The sequence below is a fragment of the Aulonocara stuartgranti genome (genome assembly GCF_965226115.1).
Source record: "Aulonocara stuartgranti genome assembly, chromosome: 10".
NCBI classification, from domain to species: Eukaryota; Metazoa; Chordata; class Actinopteri; order Cichliformes; family Cichlidae; genus Aulonocara; species Aulonocara stuartgranti.
Genome location: NC_138946.1, coordinates 32,205,989 through 32,231,923, shown reverse-complemented (window position 1 = coordinate 32,231,923; position 25,935 = coordinate 32,205,989). Strand labels below are relative to the sequence as shown.

General features: G+C 38.5%; 2 protein-coding genes and 2 long non-coding RNA genes across 4 annotated transcripts; 2 read left to right on the top strand and 2 right to left on the bottom strand.

Annotated features, from left to right (window-relative positions):
- The first annotated feature begins 6,803 nt into the window (after positions 1 to 6,803).
- Positions 6,804 to 8,094, top strand: LOC309714989. The gene is made up of 2 exons (XR_014279116.1): positions 6,804 to 7,371; positions 7,982 to 8,094. It is a non-coding gene; the product is annotated as an uncharacterized lncRNA (long non-coding RNA).
- On the bottom strand, positions 7,685 to 10,594 carry LOC309714988 (collagenase 3-like). Its single transcript, XM_082547757.1, has 10 exons — positions 10,437 to 10,594; positions 10,026 to 10,273; positions 9,789 to 9,937; positions 9,505 to 9,633; positions 9,233 to 9,394; positions 8,980 to 9,103; positions 8,755 to 8,888; positions 8,492 to 8,651; positions 8,280 to 8,383; positions 7,685 to 8,106 (listed from the first exon to the last, which is right to left on the bottom strand). The coding sequence occupies exons 1-10, from the start codon at positions 10,533 to 10,535 to the stop codon at positions 7,997 to 7,999; spliced, it is 1,419 nt and encodes a 472-aa protein (XP_082403883.1). The 5' UTR covers positions 10,536 to 10,594; the 3' UTR covers positions 7,685 to 7,996.
- Positions 10,595 to 21,842: 11,248 nt separating this feature from the next.
- On the top strand, positions 21,843 to 23,219 carry LOC309715186. The gene is made up of 2 exons (XR_014279162.1): positions 21,843 to 22,496; positions 23,107 to 23,219. It is a non-coding gene; the product is annotated as an uncharacterized lncRNA (long non-coding RNA).
- Positions 22,810 to 25,789, bottom strand: LOC309715185 (collagenase 3-like). The gene is made up of 10 exons (XM_082548081.1): positions 25,562 to 25,789; positions 25,151 to 25,398; positions 24,914 to 25,062; positions 24,630 to 24,758; positions 24,358 to 24,519; positions 24,105 to 24,228; positions 23,880 to 24,013; positions 23,617 to 23,776; positions 23,405 to 23,508; positions 22,810 to 23,231 (listed from the first exon to the last, which is right to left on the bottom strand). The coding sequence occupies exons 1-10, from the start codon at positions 25,658 to 25,660 to the stop codon at positions 23,122 to 23,124; spliced, it is 1,419 nt and encodes a 472-aa protein (XP_082404207.1). The 5' UTR covers positions 25,661 to 25,789; the 3' UTR covers positions 22,810 to 23,121.
- Positions 25,790 to 25,935: the final 146 nt, after the last annotated feature.

Sequence of the window (25,935 nt, the reverse complement as noted above, 5' to 3'; positions counted from 1 at the left end):
CAATTTTATGTGTAAAACTTCTCTTAATTTCTCCTTTAATTCTCTGCTAGCTGCTGTCTTTTCCACAGCTGCTGATTTTTGCTGAGTTTGGTTTCCATTACTATAATTTTGCTTCGGCCGCCGTGCTTGTGGGGGCAGTTGGTCCAGCCCCATAGCCACCTGTATCAACACACTGAGAGATTTATTTAATATCATTTTCATCACTGTTAAATAGACTAGCAGGCAAGACGCCCACCTTTGCACTGCAGACTACATGCCAGTCTCCCAACACACTCCTCTCTGAGTTTCCGCTTTAAACTCCAACATCATTCACACCCTAGTCATTCAACACCTTATTTGTAGTATCATAATCAGCAAAATCAGCGTTTTACTTACAGGCATGTATCATTGTTTGCAAATCAAAATTATAAAACTCAAAAACACGGTAAACAGGAAGCAAAGTCCTCTGTGCGCGTCACAGCTCATTTGCATGTTCACACACCGTCTAAAAATAGCTCGCAGCGCTGCAGTGCGCTGTCGTCACACACAGGGTCACACAAAGCTCAGACAAAACTCTTCTATTTTATATTACAAAGACGTCTTATATTTACAATCACTGACAGGCCTGACAGATTCAGCACCTAACAAATTTCGACAAATTTAAGTTAACGGGTCCAACCGAAGAAAGTTAACTTTTTTGTAATCAATTAACCAGTATCTGTTTCCTCCAGAACAGCCTATGGCCTGATTTCTAAAGTCCCTAACTCAATTTAACTTTGTCCAAACAAGCACATGACACCATTTAAAACGGTGAGGAGATTCTAACTCCTAGCTTATTTCAGGATGCCCTGTACCCCACAGTTAAACCAAACTGAACTAACCCTGTTCGCCGACAGGTCAAGACCGCGCGTCCACGGCCAGGAGGGAGCGTAACCTCCGGGCTATGTGCTTCTTAGCATCTTCCAGTGCCGTCCTATAACAATTTTCACCTAAACAATTTTGACAAATTTTAACATATCAATTAAACAGTATCTGTTACCTCCAGAACAGTTTCTGACCTAATTTGTAAAACTATTAACCAGTCTCTGTTTCCTCCAGAACAGTTTCTGTCCTAATTTCCCTACCAAACTACCTGAGCCTTCAGCTCAATATCCAGGGACTCAAACCCAACATTATATCTGTTACCTCCAGAACAGTTTCATATTTCTTCAACTTCATTAAACATTCTTAAGCAACTTTAACTGCATAACACACGGTGATTCTCATCAAAATCAAAACAGACACTCTACCAGTAATTTCAGTGAGTAGACTTTAATTTAGTCATATCCAATTTGGCACATTTTGGAAATAATTCAACAGGTAGTGCCTTACCTTTAGATAAGCCGGCTTTTGTCCACTCACATCAGACCACTGGCTCGTGCCTGTCCGTTCGACAACCTCGGACCGTCCAAACTTTTAAATTCCACCCCAATACCACAGGACGAGCCCCCAAGCTGTTAAGGTTCAAAATATTGGGGATGGAGACAAGAGAAAAAACCACAATAACAACACTGGTCCGGCCGGGTTGAGTCAAACGATGATTTAATGATCACACACGTGGGAGATGGACACTGATGCAGACAGCCTCAAAATCTCAAAATGGTGGAGCATTGCTCAAACTTTTATAGCGTCTGGTGCCTCCACCTTATCATAAAAAGCCTAAACATTCACATGCTCTCTCTCACACAGCGCCTGAGCTACGACCTTGGCTCCCTGTTTATCTGCTCCTGCTGAAATGGGGCAGAAAACTCCAGCACACTCTGTTCTCTTCTACTCAGACAAATTAGACAATAACCTTCTGCGAACAGTATTTCTTATAACTCAGCAATATAATGCATCATAAAACAATATCATTCATTCACAACAAGTCAGCAATTTAATGTAATGCAAATCAGTTTAACTAATGCAATAGTTATCAGCTTCTTCTAATTCAGGAGAATAATGCAAACTAAAACTACATAATAATTCACAATCTTTAATTCGGGGTATAACATGGCATAAAATAATATCATAATTTTACAGTAATTACTATGCACTTAATGCAGACATATTATTAAAATTTGGGCTATAATGGTTGTATTGATGTACAGCAACTTGAAATGCTCCCAAAAATGGCTCCACAGCATGTAAAAATATAATATAAGCTCTGGCGGACTTGGTTCTATGGTAGGTCTTAAAGGGTTAATCTAGCATTCCTGGCTAGTTAGAGTTTTTATTAGGTAGTATTCATTGTACTTTGCAATTGCACCTATATGCAATCTTAACTTATATTATTATATTACCGGAATAATCTTCCAGTTGATATTCCCGTGTCTGAATTATTTGATCTTTTAAATTACGATCAATAACTTATTTATTTAACTTAGCATTGCCGATTAATTAGTGCTTTGTTTCATCTGGTAGTGTTTTTTGCACTTTACTATTGCATCTGTTAGATTATAATATTATTTTATGCCATGTTATACCCCTAACTAAAGATTGTGAATTATTATGTAGTTTTAGTTTGCATTATTCTCCTGAATTAGAAGAAGCTGATAACTATTGCATTTGTTAAACTGATTTGCATTACATTAGACTGCTGATTTATCCTTTAATTTTATGTAATTTTATTTTTATTTCCTACTATTGTATTTAGAAGCACTTTGGTGTACCTCTGGTCTTTAAATAATAATAATAATAATAATAATAATAATAATAATAATAATAACAATAAACTTTATTTATAAAGCACACTTAAAAACCAAGGGTATGCCAAGGTGCTTAACAAGTAAGAGAGTATAGGAGGAGGATAATAGAAATAGGACCAAAGCAAGTACTACGTATGCAAGAAGATAACTGTCACTGATACATAGGAAAGCAACAGGTACAGAGCAAACAAGAATTTAAATGAGCATAAAAGTGCATGATATAAAGTCATAAAAGAAATATTAACTAGAGGGAAAGGCAAGATTTCTAATGTGTTATAGAAATGAAGTTGTATTGTATTGTTCACTTCACCATCCTTCTTCGTTCGTCGCGAGCCGCCGCTGCAGGCCTGGGATTCAAACAGCAGAGAAGGTGGTGAGCTGGAGATTGGAGGAGTAGTGAATGTTGACAGAGAGCCTCCCATTCTGATCACCGGAGACTTGGACGAGGACCATGCAGTTGATTCATTTGGCCAGAGTCACGTGATCAGTGACGTCATTAAAAAGCTTCATTAAATGCTTTGGTTCTTGATTCGGTGGTTTATAAGGAAGTGAATCATTTGCGGGATTTGTGGAGTTTTTTGATGGTGAGAGACAGCAAACCAGTGATTATTCTGTTGAGAGATATGCAGCCAGCCAGGGTGGAAGGAGGTTCTGTCATGTGGGAGTATTTTGAGTTGATTTTGGTCACAACAGAAGCATACTCCATAATGAGTTGTGCATTTTTATATGTATATTATATGCAATTTTAATCTATTGTATTTACCAACATCAAGAAGTCACAAGCAAAGGAAGACCACACCGTGGCACAAGGAAAGTTTATTGATGAAAATTATTTATTAAACAAATAAACATAACAATTTCTTCACCCCCAAAAATACATGTTCAAAGCAACACAACGGTGGCCCAACATCAGATAGATCTGCTGTCAGAGTTATATTGTTGGATTGTTATTTTTGCTTAGAAACATATAATCATATATGCTTAGAGGTATTTAATCGATTGTATAATGACAGGATGTCTGATCCTTAGTAGTCTACAAAGACTCTGTGTGCGTTCCAGAGCACTCTGGCATACACACACATCCTAAGGTCATGAGAGAGGTCGTACCTTCTTTTTCTGATTTATAGTATAGGAGGACACCTACTCTGTGTCTGTTTAGGTGAACTGTTGGACTCACGGGCGCCAGCAGATCATTCACAGGGTCACATCTTGACACACACACACACATACCTACACTACACACAGACGAGGTACTCTTTGTTCACAATGTGTAAGATGTCATATGTTAAGGAACCTATGCATATTCATGTAACCACAATAAAAGGCAGTGCTACAGGGGAGCTGACTGAGAGTGACTGGGGTTCGAGCGGCAGGAACAGCGCTCGTCTCAGTCAGCAACAGGTTTGTGCCAACATAAACCTAACAACTGTGAACTCCACTCTGTAGCATGGGCAGTCATAATGAAGCAGTTCATTTTATTTTGTGGATTCAAGCTGCTCTTCATATTTTTGGCCACCAGATGTCACCAAAGACGACTGTGTTGAAAAGCTTTGAGTAATGAACACAAGCTTCAATGATTCAGAAAGCTTCATTTGGCCATCACTAACACTAGGAAGCTAGAAAACTAGAAACCTGAAAACTAGAGACTAAGGACGAGGATCACAGGGAGCTCAGAGGAAAAAACACAGCACAGTAAGGGTACAATGGAACAACTAACAGAGAAACAAAGGACTTAAATACACAAGCAGGACAATGAGACGATTGGGAACAGGTGGCAACACAGCTGGGACAAATAAGACCTAATGAGACAAGGGAAGCAAAATCAGACACACTGCACACAGGACAGGGACTATCAAAATAAAAGAGGAAACACACGACAGGCGCAGAGGCACGCTCTTGACACTGAATAGGACAAACACGGCGCACAGGGACAGGAGTAACAAACTGCGACATGAGACACAACTAGGGAGCAAGAAAATAAACATGACAGAATTAAACCTACACTTAACATCAGGGGCACAGGAACAAAACCTAAGAACTAGAAATCTTTGATAAATCTTTGTTTTTACTTGTGAACTATGTAAGCTGAGACCAATGAACTAATGATCACGGTATTCAAAATCAAAGCTGATATTTTCTGAATTTTTCTCTCAATAGTTAATATGATATTTTTTATATGATTTTACTGTAGTTCAGCCACTTCCATTATGAAATAATTAGAACTTAATTCGAATAAAAGTACTCAGAATGACTTGTAATATTTTTGGTGATCCTGTGACCTTCCCTCATCACATCAAAATGCTGACATATCATTTGTGTTTTGTGCAAATTAGCAAGCGTTAGCATGCTTGTGTACTAGCTAAAGCTATAGGGTTAAATGTGATAATTATTTTATTTTTTATATACGCTAAATATTAAGCATAAGAATATGCTAGTCACCATTATCCATTAGCACAAAGCTGTAATAGTTTCAGGTGTAAAACTCGCAGATAGTTTTACTATTACCATTTTTCTTTATTTTCTGACTATCACTTCCTACATTTTTACAGAAATATCTCTATTTGTATAACTGCATTATCAAAACAGCTCATTACTTTAGGTTTAAGATATTTGAGGTGAGTTGTTTCCTGTCACTGTGCATCTATAAACACCAACTCTTTCAGTGTAGTTTGCTACATATATCTGTAAGTCGAAGGTGCAGCTGCTGTATTTTGTCTACTTATCTAGTCCAGTGTCAGGCTTCACCAGAGTCATTCATACCTATTTAGCATCACCAATTAACCCAACTACATGCATGTCTTTGGGCTGTTGGGAGAAATCTGAAGTACCTACAAAGGGAAAAGATCCCAGGATGGATTTAAAAATATAACCTTCTTGCTGTGAGGCAATAGCTCTAACCACTATATCACTGTGCTGTCACTGCTGAAGTTCTGTTTTTGCATATTGTGAAGCAACATTTAAAACAAAACAAAGTATGCTAACGTTGTGTTATTCAAAGGCTGCTTGAACAAAAGAGGCACTCTAGTGCAGGCTTTTTTTAGAATCATTTATCTCTTGTATTTTACTTTTATTCTACTTGTTCTGCTACCCTACATTCCTAAGAATTTAATTCCAAGTTAAAATACAAATTGTATTCTTTTCTGTTGTGGAATTTTATTATAATATGACCAACTGTGTTTCAGTTAGCTAAAAATCACGGGTCATTTACTCACCAGAGGGTTGGTGGTTTGATCCCAGGCTCCTCCAGTCTACATGCCAAATATCTTTGGGCAAGATACTAACCCCATGTTGCCCCCTGATGCATCCATTGGAGTGTGAATTCGAGTGAATGTCAGATAGAAGCACTAAAAACCTTAGATAATGTGCTTGTGTGAATGGGTATGATCGGGTGAATGCACCAGATGTAGAAAGCACTTTGAGTACTCAGTGAGAGTAGAAAAGCGCTATATAAGAACCAGTCCATTTACCATTTAAAGTCCTTTAATTTTTTATTTTTTATTTTTTTAAATCGACAGTGCACCATATAATCCTACGGAGCCCCGCAGGGGACATGGGAGAAAAAAAAGATTAAGACGGACTTTTGCGAGATCTCGCAAAACAAACTCGGGATCTCGCAAAACTTTTGCGAGATCTCACAAAAGTTGAATTCCAACAATGGCGGCAGCTACTTAGTTGTAATATTACTCTTTCTGGGTCACAAAATACACTTTTAAGATATTTTGAGGCGTGAATGTAGTTGGTTGGCTTCGAGCTGGCGGCCTCCGAAGAATGCGGCTAAAACTTTGGCGAGATCTCGCAAAACTTTTGCGAGATCCTGAGTTTGTTTTGCGAGATCTCGCAAAAGTCCGTCTTAATTTTTTTTTTTCTCCCATGTCCCCTGCGGGGCTCCGTATAATCCGGTGCGCCTTATGTATGAATTCTGGTTGTGCTTACTGACCTCAAACCGATTTTATGTGGTACAAAGCGCTCAAAAATCTGTCAAAAAACATTTTAGTACGACTTTGCTAAACTACGAAGCCACAGGCTTAATGGATTGTCGGAGCATTATGACTACTGTAGTCAGGAGCCTCGCAGAGTAATCTGGGTCCTAAACTCCGTCCATTTCAGGTCCCAAAGTCAAACAAACACTGCGGCATCAGTGAGAGTTAAAAACTGTCTAAATTCTTTCATCTTTAATAAAATGATCAGTGTTGCTGCTTTACCAGGTGTAACAATTAAGTTTAACATCCAGGCATCCATGAAAACAGAATTTAGTAAATTTAATGGAGTTAGAAGTTAGCAGGAAGTTAGCTCGCTAGCTTCCACCTAAACATGATATAGCATGTTCTGAATGAGAGATTTCTGAAAAAATTCAAACGTACAGCTCTGCTATCACTTCAAACATAAATGAAGACAGAAAACTAAACAGCAGTGGCGTTTGTAGGGTTACTGAAGTTGGGCTAGCTGGTATATAATGATGTGCAACATGATCGCTAGCGACACAGCTATGTTAGCATAACATAAACACAGTGAAGCTGGAGGATGAACGCTAACTTTTTTCCACTCGATAAAAGTTAACGTGAGGGTTCCTGATGGTTAGGGACAAATGCAATGGCATGGCAGAATGCTGTAAACGGACCAAACTTCAGTCAGGAGAACAACTGAGATAATCCATCCACAATACGAGGTTAGTCATTAATATACTGCAACAACACGGGAATAGAGCAGCTGCGACAGAATTCAGTATTAATGATTCAATGGTACGGAAGTGGAGGAAGCAAGAAGAATGAGTTGAGTAAAGTTTGACTTATATGACTGCTTTGTTTGCTTAATGCACCTTATAATCCGGTGCGCTTTATGGTCCGAAAAATACGATACTATTACTTGAGTAAAGAAGCAGTTCTTCAACTTTTGCAGGAAGATCTGTACTTATACTTGAGTTACCAGTGTGTGTACTTTATCCACCTATGGTTGTAACATTGTAACACAACAGTAACACATTTAAAATGTGCTTATTGATGATGTCAATTTATTTTTACTGTACTCCATTTGACCTTTTGTGTACATAAATAGGTCAAAACACAACAACAACAATTAGCGAACGGAAAAATTAAATAATGAGTGTGACATAAATAAAACAAAATAAAAAGTTATGGTAAAGCTTAATAAAGTTAACATAACAATAACAGTATTAAGTACATACGCTGCTGTTAACTTTTTAACAATAAAATTAAATATCCAAAAATATATTGACACAGTTACTCTTCTTTCTTTTCTTTTTTTTTACTGTGCCTTAGCATTCAAAATCTTTTCTAGTATTTGGTGCAGGGCAAGAAGTAGCTGTTCCTCAGCACACGGTACAGCCTCCCGCTCCACATGGCGTACTCAAACATTTGTGGTCCACTGTAGAGGTAGGTGTACCCTGCAGAACAGAGATGCTACATGTTAGTGCTGCATAACAGACCAGAGGGATTTTTAAACATGTTAAAATAGCAATCATTCATTACATGTAAACTCAAAAGATAAAAACAGAAATATCAAAAACAGAAATCATTGTCTCGTTTCAGTGGTCTTCAAGCCTGAATTGCTGCTCACCTCCTTGCTGCAGAGCTGCAGTCACTTTGGAGGTCATTCCCAAGAAGGTCTCATCCACCTGTTTGGGGAATCCCTTATCCATCTTCTTTGTGGCCTCATTATAACTGGGAAAAGAAAAATGTATTTAGATTCATCTAACATTTGTAATACAACTTGTAAGCTCCTGTATGAAAATCAGTTGCCTAATTTTCTCAGGTCTTAGTGGAACACACCTGTAGTATTCACTGCCTACAAAGAACAGAGTCTTCCCACTTTGTTCGTCATAGAGGGCCGCATCAACTTTCTTCACTTTTTTAGGCAGACCAAAGCTGGATATTGATTTAGGATAGCCACTTACAAGATCATAGCCGCTGAAAGCCCACACCTGCTGACCTGTGAACAAATAAGAAGTAGACTTTATAGTAAAGCTATGTAAAGGCACAAAAATGCTGACTTCAAAGGAGTGCTGCATTAGGTGGACACTGAGAAAGCATACCTTTAAAAAGTAAGACACGGTCTGATTGTTGGCTCTCATAAGCAGCATCAATGTCAACAGGGGCATCGGGCCAGAAATTTGTGATGAGAGTTTGCTGAGGTGTGTTGCTCTGAGGGTGGTTGCGCCAGAAGAATCTGTGAAGATACACAGAAAATGTACATTAATGTAAATGATCAGTCAGCAAATCTCAGTAGCTCAGGTATTCATGCATTTATTTTGTGATACCTGTCCTTGAAGAAGAGCATCTCTCCTCGCAGTGTGGCAACAGCATCCAAAACCATCGTTGAATCACAGGCATCAGGAGTAGTGGGGGCTGTAGGTCCAGGTACAATGATATCCTCATTTGGACCTGGAGGTAATTTAATAAATATCACACTGTTGTAAGTTGTAAAATTATTTATGCACAGGCTCTTCTAAGATTTTGGTCAACTCAAATATTTTTAATTGAATAAAACCAAAAAAAGAATTTAGCACTCACCATAGAGGGACTGGATGCCATTAACGTCATCCCGGGGAAGAATATAGGTGTCAGGGTTACTGTATGAGTACACTGAGTACATGAGAGCACCGGGGTCATTGGAGTGAGACAAGCCCAGAGAGTGACCAAATTCATGGGCAGCAACCATAAAGAGGACGTAGCCTGAAGTAGAAAACACAGAATGACAATTGGTTACAGCTAAGGATAACTCAGGTCGCACACTACAGAGTAATAATTTGGACACCACAGTTCATAAAAGTAAACAAACTTACCCGTGTTTGAGCGGAACGTGAACGTTTCATCTTCATCAAAATGGGCATCCCCTCCAATGCCATCACCGGGAGCAAATGCGTGGGCGAGAGTGCCATCAGGGCCATCAAAGGGGTAATAATCACCATGTGCTGTTAGAAGATAGTAGTTTCAGGGTTGGCCAAACAAAACACAGACACTAAAAAAGCTTAGTGTTCCTGACTGATAGGTGGGATGATCCTGTCTTGTGCAATAATACAATAAAAACGTTCAGTGATTATATTACTTAGTGTGTTTTTAGACTCACCCCGGCGACCAAAGGAGATCATAATATCAGCAATGCCGCTGTAGATCCTTGTGAACCTCAGTGGAGTGACTTTGGCCCACACCTGCAGAGCTTTGTCTATGGAGTCATCCACCTCTGCCACAGACATGTCAGGTGTGTAGTTCTCTATCCTGCAGAGCACAACAATATCCAAGAAAATCATTAGTGTGGTCACATTTTCTCACGTTGTGTGTTATGTTGTGTCTTTAGATCATTCACCTGTATGTGAGGCTGTTTTTCTGCCATTTAGCGTTGTTATCAAAAGTGGAGAAACGAGCGACCTGTTCATCGGGAACCCCACAGCGGGGCTTCTTCATCATGGCCAAAGTGTCAGCATCCAGAGACCCGGTGATCTGGAGACCAAAGAATCTCTGCATCTCAGCCAGCTTCTTGTTCAGCGGGCTGATGCCCCTTCTGACAGCTGGACCCTCCTCCTCTGTGAGGTTGAAGAATTTCTTCAGGTAGTTCTGGAAGAGAGAAATATTCAGAGCTTTACACTCAAATATCTGTCAGCATGTTTAAGCTCAAGAAACAAGACAAATAACAACATGGGATGGACAATTAAAATAATCACAACGTTTGTCCACTCTAGCCTATGCCAAAAAATAAAAAACAGCCAAGTACACATACCTTTGCAAAACTTTCATCTTGCCCAGTAATCTGAGATACTGGCATGCAGTAAACTGCCACTGCCAGGCCAAGCAGAATGCTCAGAGTCAAAGTCTTCATGCTTCCTCGTTGTGTGCAACTTGTGTCTCAGTGCTGTGAGAAGCTGTTATATAGGCTGGAGTTTGGATGTGTTGAGTAACTACCTGCCGTCAGTGACTAACAAAATGCTCCTTTTATGGTGAAGAGGGGAACTCTGGCTTTGATTGCTCATGACGGTGTTACATGTACAAAAAACCCCAAAACACTGATGTTGAATCATTGTTGCAGTTTGCAGAGGAAATTGTTCATGAGATAATTAGAACAGCCCCAACATCTGTAATTATCAGATTTTAATAATAATAATAATAATAATAATAATAATAATAATAATAATAATAATAATAATAATAATAATAATAATGGATTGGATTTATATAGCTCAGTGAACTCAGGTTAAAGTTGTTTTCCCTCTTTATGAAAGTTCTAGAAATAAAATGTAAAACTATTCCTATTTTCAAGCTCTCAAACAAAGAAAACAAGCGTCCATTTTTCCTTTTCCAGAATTGACCTCATAGCTGATTTAAAGCAGATTTAATCACATATTTGAAGATTTTCTTTGTGTGTTTTTTCCACAATTATTATTATTGTTGTTGTTGTTGATTCACTTCATTTTAATATAGGGTTCAAAGCTGGTTTCCTTCTTTTAGCTTAGCTGTTATTATTTAAAACTTAGTTACTAGTTTTCTTTCATATTTTCTCAGTGGTATTTGGTATCTGGACTTAATAATCTCAGAACAGTTCTTGTCTCATTAAACACTTTCACCTGTGTTTTCTTGTAATGGATGTGTTAACATAAATTTAATATTCTGTCAAACACTGCATTGAGGAATTGGAAGGTTTTTTTTCACTATGAACACTTTGGTTTTTGCACGATCCAACATGATTCCAAATGAAAAGAAGTATTTTGCCAGGAATTGGTCATGGAGGGTTTCAAGTGCTGCACATCACATACAGGAAAGGATGATTAATGTTGACATTGCCACCATTTGTGTTACAATTGTGCAACCACATCTTCTACAATGAGCCACCTTTTGAGGTGCGTGGAACAAACCCGTGGACCAAGCTGAAGTCTATTAGCTGAAGTTCTTGAAAACCCTGTCCTTAATGCACAACATGTACTTTAAACGTGTGCCTCACACAGAGCCAAGACAAGATCAGATTCACTTTACTACCTGAAGTCTTGAAATTGCTACAGTGAAGTGTTAATGTTATCAGTGGGGTGGCTCAGATGGCAGAGCAGATCAGTTACTGATCAGAAGGTTGGTGGTTTGATTCTTGGCTTCCCCAGTCTGCGTGCCAAGCATCCTTGAGATACTAACCCCAAATTGTCCTCTGATGCATTCATCGGAGTGTGAATGTGTGTGAATGCAGATTAGTTTGCACTTGTGTTTAGAAGTGCTTGTATGAGTGGGTGTGAATGAGGCATGTTGTATAGAGCACTTTGAGTACTCCAGGAGAGTAGAAAAGCGCTATATAAGAATCAGTCCATTTACCAGAAACATTAAAGTCAGTTTATTCTACACATTCAATCGTGCCCAACCGCATAACGTGTTGGAAACTGGAAAGTTGTTTTTTTTCTGTGAGTCAACTGCAGGTGGGTGTTTTCCACCTTACCTGTAATTATCCCAAAACACTTTGTGTCAGTGTTACACAATACTGGACACAGGGATGAAGAGTTTTGACTTCATAAAGTAACGTTCAGCCTCAGGTAAATTAGGCAACAGCAGTAAAAAGACACACACACACACACACGCACGCACGCACACACACACAGTGAATATGTTTCAACATAAAAGCAAAGATGTTTTTTAATCAGGAAAATATCAAATTTTCTTTGCTAAGTAAAAAATAAATCCCTCTGATGGAACGACACGAGCTTAAAATAAATGTTACGTTTGGCTGAATAGCTCTATATCACATGTTGATGTTTGTATAGAGAGATTTAAAAATTAAAATTAGCAGCAAAAATAGATTAAAACACACATTTCAAATCATGAAAACTGTACAAATTCCAATGTTACATCACTGTATTACACACTGAGGTAAGACTAACCACACACTAACCACTTCTCTATTTTCTGTTCGATACATTGTGGTTATTACTGGACGTAAAAGTTTGTGTATGCATGCACAGCACCGTCAAGCTCCAGGGAAAGCATTACTTCACTTATCTCCTCTCTGTCACTGTTTCATTGCCTTCCTTCACTTCACATTCCAGCAGCTCATTAACACGACTGATGGAGTGCACACGTTTGAAGTTGGAGTCGTATTTGTAGTCCAAGTTTCCTTTGAAGAAGTGCACAGATCCTGTGGGGAAATCAATATTCATTTAGAATTTGAAACTTAAAATGTATTGTGGCAAACTGTGTTTGCTGTATGGGGCAAGGACTGTCTGTGTACAGTGCATTCAAAAGTATTCATAATGAAAAGGTTTAAGTACCTTGGATAGTACTGCCTTGGTTATAAACCTTTATACCTTACATCTTTTTTTTTTTTACTCTATGTCTATATGCAAGTATTTTCCAATCACAGTTAGTGAAGATATTCTATTAATCTGAGAGTCAAACAGCAAAGGAGCAGAAAACTATGAAGTGTTAGTGTAAATGTACTGTAAATTTTGTTGGATTGAATTTCTTTTTATGAGAAATTGACATTTTAAAGGGCTCTAAAAGAAAAGTGATGTAAGTACCATCATAGAAGACAGCAGCATCTATAGGCGTTGGGATCTCTGGCCACTGCTCCTCAACAGACATTGGTGATCCCTCCATCAACCTTTGTTCCTCGTTGTATCTACATTATCACATATAATAATAAAATATAATAGTGATTTTAGAAAAGCAGAGATTAATGTCAGTATTTTCTTGTTTATGGATGACAACATTTCCATGGGAAGTGTGATAAACTACATGACTACTTTACTTAAAGCACCGTTTTGATGACAAATAGTCAAGTTGGTGACAACAGTTGATTCTGCAACCACTTGTACTAGAGATGTGTAATTTTGTATTACATCAAAGCGTAAGCAGGAAGCCTGTCTGGTTTAGACTGGTTCTCACGCAATGATGTTCTGTTTCTATGTGTGAAATAATAACAGCACTCACACATAGCCATACAAAATTCTTTAAAGTAAATTTTAAAACTGCGGAATGATGGCTGCTGTCAGTGCACCGCTACATAGATGAAATGTATTTGAATTAATCCATACCTGCTAGTGTTTTTTCATTTCCATCACAATGTTCTTAATCTGAAGGTTTAAAATAGATAAATGGGTCACAATCCTGTTTAGAGAGCTCTCTGTTTGACCCATTTACTAATGCAACCACGTCTTCACTGACCACCTTACCAACTTATCACCAACCTTGTTGTATTCTACAACGTGAAAATAATGACCAAAGTCCAAACGGGGAACTAAACTTCTAATTCAAGTTCCTATTTAGAACTGACGAACTGTGCTTAGAACCCAAGTAGGCCGCTTTACATAAACCTTGTGTAAAACATCTTTGGACACAATCTTTAAAAAGTAAATATATTCTCCCAAACCCATATGAAGGTGTAAGCAGTCTTTTCCACTTTATGTTGGCTGCAGCTTGTTGTTGTTTTATTATTACTCTTTAACATATTTTTGCTGGTTTTAACAGAAGAGGACAGTCTGGATAATTGCCCATTGGCTTATTGTAAATGTCCCTGGTCAGCAAGGAGGGAATGTCACTCTGTGCGCAGCCATCAGCCAACGAGGGTTACTCCACTGCCATGCCATTCTAGGACCCTATAACGCTATGCTTCTCATTGCTTTTCTTGATAGTCTGAGATAACATATGTTCCAGCGGGACTGCAGGGAACCAGCACCAACCAGAGCAGTCCCACTGCGTTGTTGTTTGGGATTACATTAGCTTCCATCGCATTGCTATGGTTGATGACTGGTGTTCTAACATCTTTCTGCCTTCATACTCTCCGTTTCTAAACCTGATAGAGGAGTATTTTGGGCATGGCGGTGGAAAGTGTACGACAAAGAACCATATGTCCATGTGCACCTCCTCCAGGCCATGGAAGATGCCTACCTTGACATATCAGTATATGCATGCCAGTGTGGATCAGGCATGCATGAGGATTTTAACCCCGCTGCCTGGCTAGGGCCAATATAGCCTGTGATGTGGATGAGATTCTCTGGCCTGACCCAGACCACAGACAGGATGCTGAGGTGGACTAATGTTTTTGGTGTGTGTTATACTGTATGGTACATGAATAAAAATGTGCCACTGTATCTACATTGGTTTCATCTTTTTTGTTCATGATTTGAAAAGGTTTTTGAGGGGAAGAACCACAAGGAACATAACTTGGCAGTTTGGGGAATATTGTTTTACATTTATTGCACCAATGTGTAAGATTATGTTGTCATGTGTGTGTTTGGGGCCTTGTGAATGCTGTCTGTGGCAAAGTTTGGTTTTTCAGCAAGAGTGATTGGTTTTGAGTATAGAGCTTCATTTTGACCTAACAATACGGTGTTTGGGAAATTGGGTGAGACGTTATGGATTTGTGTTTACTGTTTTGGGAATACGAGGCATAGTTTCAAGAAATGTGTTTAAGCAATCAAGAAAAACTGTAATCAGCTACCATCTCTCCTATGGATTCTTTAATGTCTACAGTCTCAGATCAACACAGCCCTGCCCTTCAGCACTATCAGCAGCAGGAGCAGCAGCAACCCCTCAACAGCAACATTGTACCTAGGGCTGCCACAAACGATTATTTTGATAGTCGACTAGTCACTGATTATTTTTGATTAGTTGACTAATCAGATCATGCATCAAATGGACGTAAAACGTACAGCTTATTGCACCAGCAGCATCTGCTCTTATATAACTATCATTAGCTTACATCTTTAAGTGTTTAAGGTCTGTGCTAACTAAAAATAAAGACAAGATGATATTTCACTAAATTTTAATGAAATCTGCAGATAGTTTCGGTGAAGTTTATGAAAATATGTTAAACGTTTATTTTGTGACCCAGAAAGAATAATAAGAGTAATATTAAAACTAACTAGCTGCTGCCATTGTTGGAAACTGAGCTGGGCTGCGCTATGAATTGTGGGACACAGCTTCTTCTTCTTCGGGGTTTAACGGCAGCTGGCATCCTTGTACATGCAGTGCTGCCATCTTCTGTTTCAGTCCGTTATTACACTCTTAAATCCTGCTACTTATTCCTGCGTCTCTTGGGATCTTACAAAGCTTCAAACGACGCGTCGACTATTAAATTAGTCGTCGACGATTTTGATAGTCGACTAATCGTGGCAGCCCTGATGACAGTGATATAGTGTGATGAGATTCCATATTAGATTCTTGATGAATGTGTGTTGTTGTTCTTCACCCTGGTTCTATGTGCCCCTTTTTAACTTTGAGCACCCACCCCTTTCAACATCTCTGCACGGCCCTGGTGTTCAAAATTTTGCAAGCGAAGTCTCTGTACTAAGAATTGAGGGTTTTGTTATTCATAATTTCATTTAATTCTAGTTTTGTTTTGTGTATTTTGTTCAGCATTTCCTGTTCCCGATGGGACACGTAGGCTTCTTCTAAAGATTTTGGGGTTTTTTTCTAATTCCTGAATATTCTTTTTTTTTTCTTTTTATGTGATGAGAAAGAAATTATTTTACATCTCATCACAGCTTTCCCTGCTTCCCAGAGAACAGATGTTGATGTTCCAACGTCATTATAGTCTAAATATAAAGTCCACTCCTTTTATAAAATGTTGAATAAATTCTTCATCTTTGAGCAATGATGTATTAATCTCCAGTTTTTACTTGGTGGAATGTTCTTCTGATGTATTAGTGTTAACGACAGAGGAGCATGATCGCTGACAGCTATAGGGTGTATCTCAGTGTCTGAAATGTCACTCAACAGTGAGCTGCTGACTACAAAATAATCGTGATGAGAGTAGGAGTGATGGACATATGAGAAGAAAGTATATTCCTTATAGTTGGGGTGAAGGGAGCGCCATGCGTCGCCAAGACCAAAGTCGCTCATCTACTGTCTGATTATTATATTTGTGGACCGCAAATTGTGCTGAGTTCCTGCTGTATTGAGCCTATCCATTTCTTCATGTAGTCCAAAGTTGAGGTTGCCCCAAGAAGTGCGCAATCTGGGTGTTCAGAGAGTGCACTAAAAAAAAGTGGAAGAAGCTATGTACTTACATAGCTTTTTGTTAAGTATAGATAATTTAATGATTAGGAATCTACCCTCTGGATCTATAAATGTGAGTACTGAGAAATTAATATCTTTATGTATTAAAATTGCTTCTCCCCTTTGTCTAAAGCTGTAGGAGGCGAAGAACACAGTGGGAAACTCAGGTACTTTAAGTTCATTTATAGCTGTGACAGGTCTGTTTGTCTCTTGTAATAAAACAACGTCTGCCTGTAGTTTTTATATTTATATTCATTTTTCCTGCAGTGTATAAAAATTGGTGTATTTCAAAAATAAACCTATTAAGACACTCAAAATAAATTTCCTGTGGTGGGAAACTATTTTGTGCAACTTTTTTGTATTTACAGTTTTGAGAGATAAGCCTCTTAAATTTCTCTAACTAGAAATATATGTTAAAAAAACAAAAACGATTTTCAATCTTTTTGTAGTTTATTGCACTTTTTTGTAATTTATGTAATTACTATGCACTTAATGCAGACATATTATTAAAATTTGGGCTATAATGGTTGTATTGATGTACAGCAACTTGAAATGCTCCCAAAAATGGCTCCACAGCATGTAAAAATATAATATAAGCTCTGGCGGACTTGGTTCTATGGTAGGTCTTAAAGGGTTAATCTAGCATTCCTGGCTAGTTAGAGTTTTTATTAGGTAGTATTCATTGTACTTTGCAATTGCACCTATATGCAATCTTAACTTATATTATTATATTACCGGAATAATCTTCCAGTTGATATTCCCGTGTCTGAATTATTTGATCTTTTAAATTACGATCAATAACTTATTTATTTAACTTAGCATTGCCGATTAATTAGTGCTTTGTTTCATCTGGTAGTGTTTTTTGCACTTTACTATTGCATCTGTTAGATTATAATATTATTTTATGCCATGTTATACCCCTAACTAAAGATTGTGAATTATTATGTAGTTTTAGTTTGCATTATTCTCCTGAATTAGAAGAAGCTGATAACTATTGCATTTGTTAAACTGATTTGCATTACATTAGACTGCTGATTTATCCTTTAATTTTATGTAATTTTATTTTTATTTCCTACTATTGTATTTAGAAGCACTTTGGTGTACCTCTGGTCTTTAAATAATAATAATAATAATAATAATAATAATAATAATAATAATAATAATAACAATAAACTTTATTTATAAAGCACACTTAAAAACCAAGGGTATGCCAAGGTGCTTAACAAGTAAGAGAGTATAGGAGGAGGATAATAGAAATAGGACCAAAGCAAGTACTACGTATGCAAGAAGATAACTGTCACTGATACATAGGAAAGCAACAGGTACAGAGCAAACAAGAATTTAAATGAGCATAAAAGTGCATGATATAAAGTCATAAAAGAAATATTAACTAGAGGGAAAGGCAAGATTTCTAATGTGTTATAGAAATGAAGTTGTATTGTATTGTTCACTTCACCATCCTTCTTCGTTCGTCGCGAGCCGCCGCTGCAGGCCTGGGATTCAAACAGCAGAGAAGGTGGTGAGCTGGAGATTGGAGGAGTAGTGAATGTTGACAGGGAGCCTCCCATTCTGATCACCGGAGACTTGGACGAGGACCATGCAGTTGATTCATTTGGCCAGAGTCACGTGATCAGTGACGTCATTAAAAAGCTTCATTAAATGCTTTGGTTCTTGATTCGGTGGTTTATAAGGAAGTGAATCATTTGCGGGATTTGTGGAGTTTTTTGATGGTGAGAGACAGCAAACCAGTGATTATTCTGTTGAGAGATATGCAGCCAGCCAGGGTGGAAGGAGGTTCTGTCATGTGGGAGTATTTTGAGTTGATTTTGGTCACAACAGAAGCATACTCCATAATGAGTTGTGCATTTTTATATGTATATTATATGCAATTTTAATCTATTGTATTTACCAACATCAAGAAGTCACAAGCAAAGGAAGACCACACCGTGGCACAAGGAAAGTTTATTGATGAAAATTATTTATTAAACAAATAAACATAACAATTTCTTCACCCCCAAAAATACATGTTCAAAGCAACACAACGGTGGCCCAACATCAGATAGATCTGCTGTCAGAGTTATATTGTTGGATTGTTATTTTTGCTTAGAAACATATAATCATATATGCTTAGAGGTATTTAATCGATTGTATAATGACAGGATGTCTGATCCTTAGTAGTCTACAAAGACTCTGTGTGCGTTCCAGAGCACTCTGGCATACACACACATCCTAAGGTCATGAGAGAGGTCGTACCTTCTTTTTCTGATTTATAGTATAGGAGGACACCTACTCTGTGTCTGTTTAGGTGAACTGTTGGACTCACGGGCGCCAGCAGATCATTCACAGGGTCACATCTTGACACACACACACACATACCTACACTACACACAGACGAGGTACTCTTTGTTCACAATGTGTAAGATGTCATATGTTAAGGAACCTATGCATATTCATGTAACCACAATAAAAGGCAGTGCTACAGGGGAGCTGACTGAGAGTGACTGGGGTTCGAGCGGCAGGAACAGCGCTCGTCTCAGTCAGCAACAGGTTTGTGCCAACATAAACCTAACAACTGTGAACTCCACTCTGTAGCATGGGCAGTCATAATGAAGCAGTTCATTTTATTTTGTGGATTCAAGCTGCTCTTCATATTTTTGGCCACCAGATGTCACCAAAGACGACTGTGTTGAAAAGCTTTGAGTAATGAACACAAGCTTCAATGATTCAGAAAGCTTCATTTGGCCATCACTAACACTAGGAAGCTAGAAAACTAGAAACCTGAAAACTAGAGACTAAGGACGAGGATCACAGGGAGCTCAGAGGAAAAAACACAGCACAGTAAGGGTACAATGGAACAACTAACAGAGAAACAAAGGACTTAAATACACAAGCAGGACAATGAGACGATTGGGAACAGGTGGCAACACAGCTGGGACAAATAAGACCTAATGAGACAAGGGAAGCAAAATCAGACACACTGCACACAGGACAGGGACTATCAAAATAAAAGAGGAAACACACGACAGGCGCAGAGGCACGCTCTTGACACTGAATAGGACAAACACGGCGCACAGGGACAGGAGTAACAAACTGCGACATGAGACACAACTAGGGAGCAAGAAAATAAACATGACAGAATTAAACCTACACTTAACATCAGGGGCACAGGAACAAAACCTAAGAACTAGAAATCTTTGATAAATCTTTGTTTTTACTTGTGAACTATGTAAGCTGAGACCAATGAACTAATGATCACGGTATTCAAAATCAAAGCTGATATTTTCTGAATTTTTCTCTCAATAGTTAATATGATATTTTTTATATGATTTTACTGTAGTTCAGCCACTTCCATTATGAAATAATTAGAACTTAATTCGAATAAAAGTACTCAGAATGACTTGTAATATTTTTGGTGATCCTGTGACCTTCCCTCATCACATCAAAATGCTGACATATCATTTGTGTTTTGTGCAAATTAGCAAGCGTTAGCATGCTTGTGTACTAGCTAAAGCTATAGGGTTAAATGTGATAATTATTTTATTTTTTATATACGTTAAATATTAAGCATAAGAATATGCTAGTCACCATTATCCATTAGCACAAAGCTGTAATAGTTTCAGGTGTAAAACTCGCAGATAGTTTTACTATTACCATTTTTCTTTATTTTCTGACTATCACTTCCTACATTTTTACAGAAATATCTCTATTTGTATAACTGCATTATCAAAACAGCTCATTACTTTAGGTTTAAGATATTTGAGGTGAGTTGTTTCCTGTCACTGTGCATCTATAAACACCAACTCTTTCAGTGTAGTTTGCTACATATATCTGTAAGTCGAAGGTGCAGCTGCTGTATTTTGTCTACTTATCTAGTCCAGTGTCAGGCTTCACCAGAGTCATTCATACCTATTTAGCATCACCAATTAACCCAACTACATGCATGTCTTTGGGCTGTTGGGAGAAATCTGAAGTACCTACAAAGGGAAAAGATCCCAGGATGGATTTAAAAATATAACCTTCTTGCTGTGAGGCAATAGCTCTAACCACTATATCACTGTGCTGTCACTGCTGAAGTTCTGTTTTTGCATATTGTGAAGCAACATTTAAAACAAAACAAAGTATGCTAACGTTGTGTTATTCAAAGGCTGCTTGAACAAAAGAGGCACTCTAGTGCAGGCTTTTTTTAGAATCATTTATCTCTTGTATTTTACTTTTATTCTACTTGTTCTGCTACCCTACATTCCTAAGAATTTAATTCCAAGTTAAAATACAAATTGTATTCTTTTCTGTTGTGGAATTTTATTATAATATGACCAACTGTGTTTCAGTTAGCTAAAAATCACGGGTCATTTACTCACCAGAGGGTTGGTGGTTTGATCCCAGGCTCCTCCAGTCTACATGCCAAATATCTTTGGGCAAGATACTAACCCCATGTTGCCCCCTGATGCATCCATTGGAGTGTGAATTCGAGTGAATGTCAGATAGAAGCACTAAAAACCTTAGATAATGTGCTTGTGTGAATGGGTATGATCGGGTGAATGCACCAGATGTAGAAAGCACTTTGAGTACTCAGTGAGAGTAGAAAAGCGCTATATAAGAACCAGTCCATTTACCATTTAAAGTCCTTTAATTTTTTATTTTTTATTTTTTTAAATCGACAGTGCACCATATAATCCTACGGAGCCCCGCAGGGGACATGGGAGAAAAAAAAGATTAAGACGGACTTTTGCGAGATCTCGCAAAACAAACTCGGGATCTCGCAAAACTTTTGCGAGATCTCACAAAAGTTGAATTCCAACAATGGCGGCAGCTACTTAGTTGTAATATTACTCTTTCTGGGTCACAAAATACACTTTTAAGATATTTTGAGGCGTGAATGTAGTTGGTTGGCTTCGAGCTGGCGGCCTCCGAAGAATGCGGCTAAAACTTTGGCGAGATCTCGCAAAACTTTTGCGAGATCCTGAGTTTGTTTTGCGAGATCTCGCAAAAGTCCGTCTTAATTTTTTTTTTTCTCCCATGTCCCCTGCGGGGCTCCGTATAATCCGGTGCGCCTTATGTATGAATTCTGGTTGTGCTTACTGACCTCAAACTGATTTTATGTGGTACAAAGCGCTCAAAAATCTGTCAAAAAACATTTTAGTACGACTTTGCTAAACTACGAAGCCACAGGCTTAATGGATTGTCGGAGCATTATGACTACTGTAGTCAGGAGCCTCGCAGAGTAATCTGGGTCCTAAACTCCGTCCATTTCAGGTCCCAAAGTCAAACAAACACTGCGGCATCAGTGAGAGTTAAAAACTGTCTAAATTCTTTCATCTTTAATAAAATGATCAGTGTTGCTGCTTTACCAGGTGTAACAATTAAGTTTAACATCCAGGCATCCATGAAAACAGAATTTAGTAAATTTAATGGAGTTAGAAGTTAGCAGGAAGTTAGCTCGCTAGCTTCCACCTAAACATGATATAGCATGTTCTGAATGAGAGATTTCTGAAAAAATTCAAACGTACAGCTCTGCTATCACTTCAAACATAAATGAAGACAGAAAACTAAACAGCAGTGGCGTTTGTAGGGTTACTGAAGTTGGGCTAGCTGGTATATAATGATGTGCAACATGATCGCTAGCGACACAGCTATGTTAGCATAACATAAACACAGTGAAGCTGGAGGATGAACGCTAACTTTTTTCCACTCGATAAAAGTTAACGTGAGGGTTCCTGATGGTTAGGGACAAATGCAATGGCATGGCAGAATGCTGTAAACGGACCAAACTTCAGTCAGGAGAACAACTGAGATAATCCATCCACAATACGAGGTTAGTCATTAATATACTGCAACAACACGGGAATAGAGCAGCTGCGACAGAATTCAGTATTAATGATTCAATGGTACGGAAGTGGAGGAAGCAAGAAGAATGAGTTGAGTAAAGTTTGACTTATATGACTGCTTTGTTTGCTTAATGCACCTTATAATCCGGTGCGCTTTATGGTCCGAAAAATACGATACTATTACTTGAGTAAAGAAGCAGTTCTTCAACTTTTGCAGGAAGATCTGTACTTATACTTGAGTTACCAGTGTGTGTACTTTATCCACCTATGGTTGTAACATTGTAACACAACAGTAACACATTTAAAATGTGCTTATTGATGATGTCAATTTATTTTTACTGTACTCCATTTGACCTTTTGTGTACATAAATAGGTCAAAACACAACAACAACAATTAGCGAACGGAAAAATTAAATAATGAGTGTGACATAAATAAAACAAAATAAAAAGTTATGGTAAAGCTTAATAAAGTTAACATAACAATAACAGTATTAAGTACATACGCTGCTGTTAACTTTTTAACAATAAAATTAAATATCCAAAAATATATTGACACAGTTACTCTTCTTTCTTTTCTTTTTTTTTACTGTGCCTTAGCATTCAAAATCTTTTCTAGTATTTGGTGCAGGGCAAGAAGTAGCTGTTCCTCAGCACACGGTACAGCCTCCCGCTCCACATGGCGTACTCAAACATTTGTGGTCCACTGTAGAGGTAGGTGTACCCTGCAGAACAGAGATGCTACATGTTAGTGCTGCATAACAGACCAGAGGGATTTTTAAACATGTTAAAATAGCAATCATTCATTACATGTAAACTCAAAAGATAAAAACAGAAATATCAAAAACAGAAATCATTGTCTCGTTTCAGTGGTCTTCAAGCCTGAATTGCTGCTCACCTCCTTGCTGCAGAGCTGCAGTCACTTTGGAGGTCATTCCCAAGAAGGTCTCATCCACCTGTTTGGGGAATCCCTTATCCATCTTCTTTGTGGCCTCATTATAACTGGGAAAAGAAAAATGTATTTAGATTCATCTAACATTTGTAATACAACTTGTAAGCTGCTGTATGAAAATCAGTTGCCTAATTTTCTCAGGTCTTAGTGGAACACACCTGTAGTATTCACTGCCTACAAAGAACAGAGTCTTCCCACTTTGTTCGTCATAGAGGGCCGCATCAACTTTCTTCACTTTTTTAGGCAGACCAAAGCTGGATATTGATTTAGGATAGCCACTTACAAGATCATAGCCGCTGAAAGCCCACACCTGCTGACCTGTGAACAAATAAGAAGTAGACTTTATAGTAAAGCTATGTAAAGGCACAAAAATGCTGACTTCAAAGGAGTGCTGCATTAGGTGGACACTGAGAAAGCATACCTTTAAAAAGTAAGACACGGTCTGATTGTTGGCTCTCATAAGCAGCATCAATGTCAACAGGGGCATCGGGCCAGAAATTTGTGATGAGAGTTTGCTGAGGTGTGTTGCTCTGAGGGTGGTTGCGCCAGAAGAATCTGTGAAGACACACAGAAAATGTACATTAATGTAAATGATCAGTCAGCAAATCTCAGTAGCTCAGGTATTCATGCATTTATTTTGTGATACCTGTCCTTGAAGAAGAGCATCTCTCCTCGCAGTGTGGCAACAGCATCCAAAACCATCGTTGAATCACAGGCATCAGGAGTAGTGGGGGCTGTAGGTCCAGGTACAATGATATCCTCATTTGGACCTGGAGGTAATTTAATAAATATCACACTGTTGTAAGTTGTAAAATTATTTATGCACAGGCTCTTCTAAGATTTTGGTCAACTCAAATATTTTTAATTGAATAAAACCAAAAAAAGAATTTAGCACTCACCATAGAGGGACTGGATGCCATTAACGTCATCCCGGGGAAGAATATAGGTGTCAGGGTTACTGTATGAGTACACTGGGTACATGAGAGCACCGGGGTCATTGGAGTGAGACAAGCCCAGAGAGTGACCAAATTCATGGGCAGCAACCATAAAGAGGACGTAGCCTGAAGTAGAAAACACAGAATGACAATTGGTTACAGCTAAGGATAACTCAGGTCGCACACTACAGAGTAATAATTTGGACACCACAGTTCATAAAAGTAAACAAACTTACCCGTGTTTGAGCGGAACGTGAACGTTTCATCTTCATCAAAATGGGCATCCCCTCCAATGCCATCACCGGGAGCAAATGCGTGGGCGAGAGTGCCATCAGGGCCATCAAAGGGGTAATAATCACCATGTGCTGTTAGAAGATAGTAGTTTCAGGGTTGGCCAAACAAAACACAGACACTAAAAAAGCTTAGTGTTCCTGACTGATAGGTGGGATGATCCTGTCTTGTGCAATAATACAATAAAAACGTTCAGTGATTATATTACTTAGTGTGTTTTTAGACTCACCCCGGCGACCAAAGGAGATCATAATATCAGCAATGCCGCTGTAGATCCTTGTGAACCTCAGTGGAGTGACTTTGGCCCACACCTGCAGAGCTTTGTTTATGGAGTCATCCACCTCTGCCACAGACATGTCAGGTGTGTAGTTCTCTATCCTGCAGAGCACAACAATATCCAAGAAAATCATTAGTGTGGTCACATTTTCTCACGTTGTGTGTTATGTTGTGTCTTTAGATCATTCACCTGTATGTGAGGCTGTTTTTCTGCCATTTAGCGTTGTTATCAAAAGTGGAGAAACGAGCGACCTGTTCATCGGGAACCCCACAGCGGGGCTTCTTCATCATGGCCAAAGTGTCAGCATCCAGAGACCCGGTGATCTGGAGACCAAAGAATCTCTGCATCTCAGCCAGCTTCTTGTTCAGCGGGCTGATGCCCCTTCTGACAGCTGGACCCTCCTCCTCTGTGAGGTTGAAGAATTTCTTCAGGTAGTTCTGGAAGAGAGAAATATTCAGAGCTTTACACTCAAATATCTGTCAGCATGTTTAAGCTCAAGAAACAAGACAAATAACAACATGGGATGGACAATTAAAATAATCACAACGTTTGTCCACTCTAGCCTATGCCAAAAAATAAAAAACAGCCAAGTACACATACCTTTGCAAAACTTTCATCTTGCCCAGTAATCTGAGATACTGGCATGCAGTAAACTGCCACTGCCAGGCCAAGCAGAATGCTCAGAGTCAAAGTCTTCATGCTTCCTCGTTGTGTGCAACTTGTGTCTCAGTGCTGTGAGAAGCTGTTATATAGGCTGGAGTTTGGATGTGTTGAGTAACTACCTGCCGTCAGTGACTAACGAAATGCTCCTTTTATGGTGAAGAGGGGAACTCTGGCTTTGATTGCTCATGACGGTGTTACATGTACAAAAACCCCCAAAACACTGATGTTGAATCATTGTTGCAGTTTGCAGAGGAAATTGTTCATGAGATAATTAGAACAGCCCCAAATATGTAATTATCAGATTTTAGTTC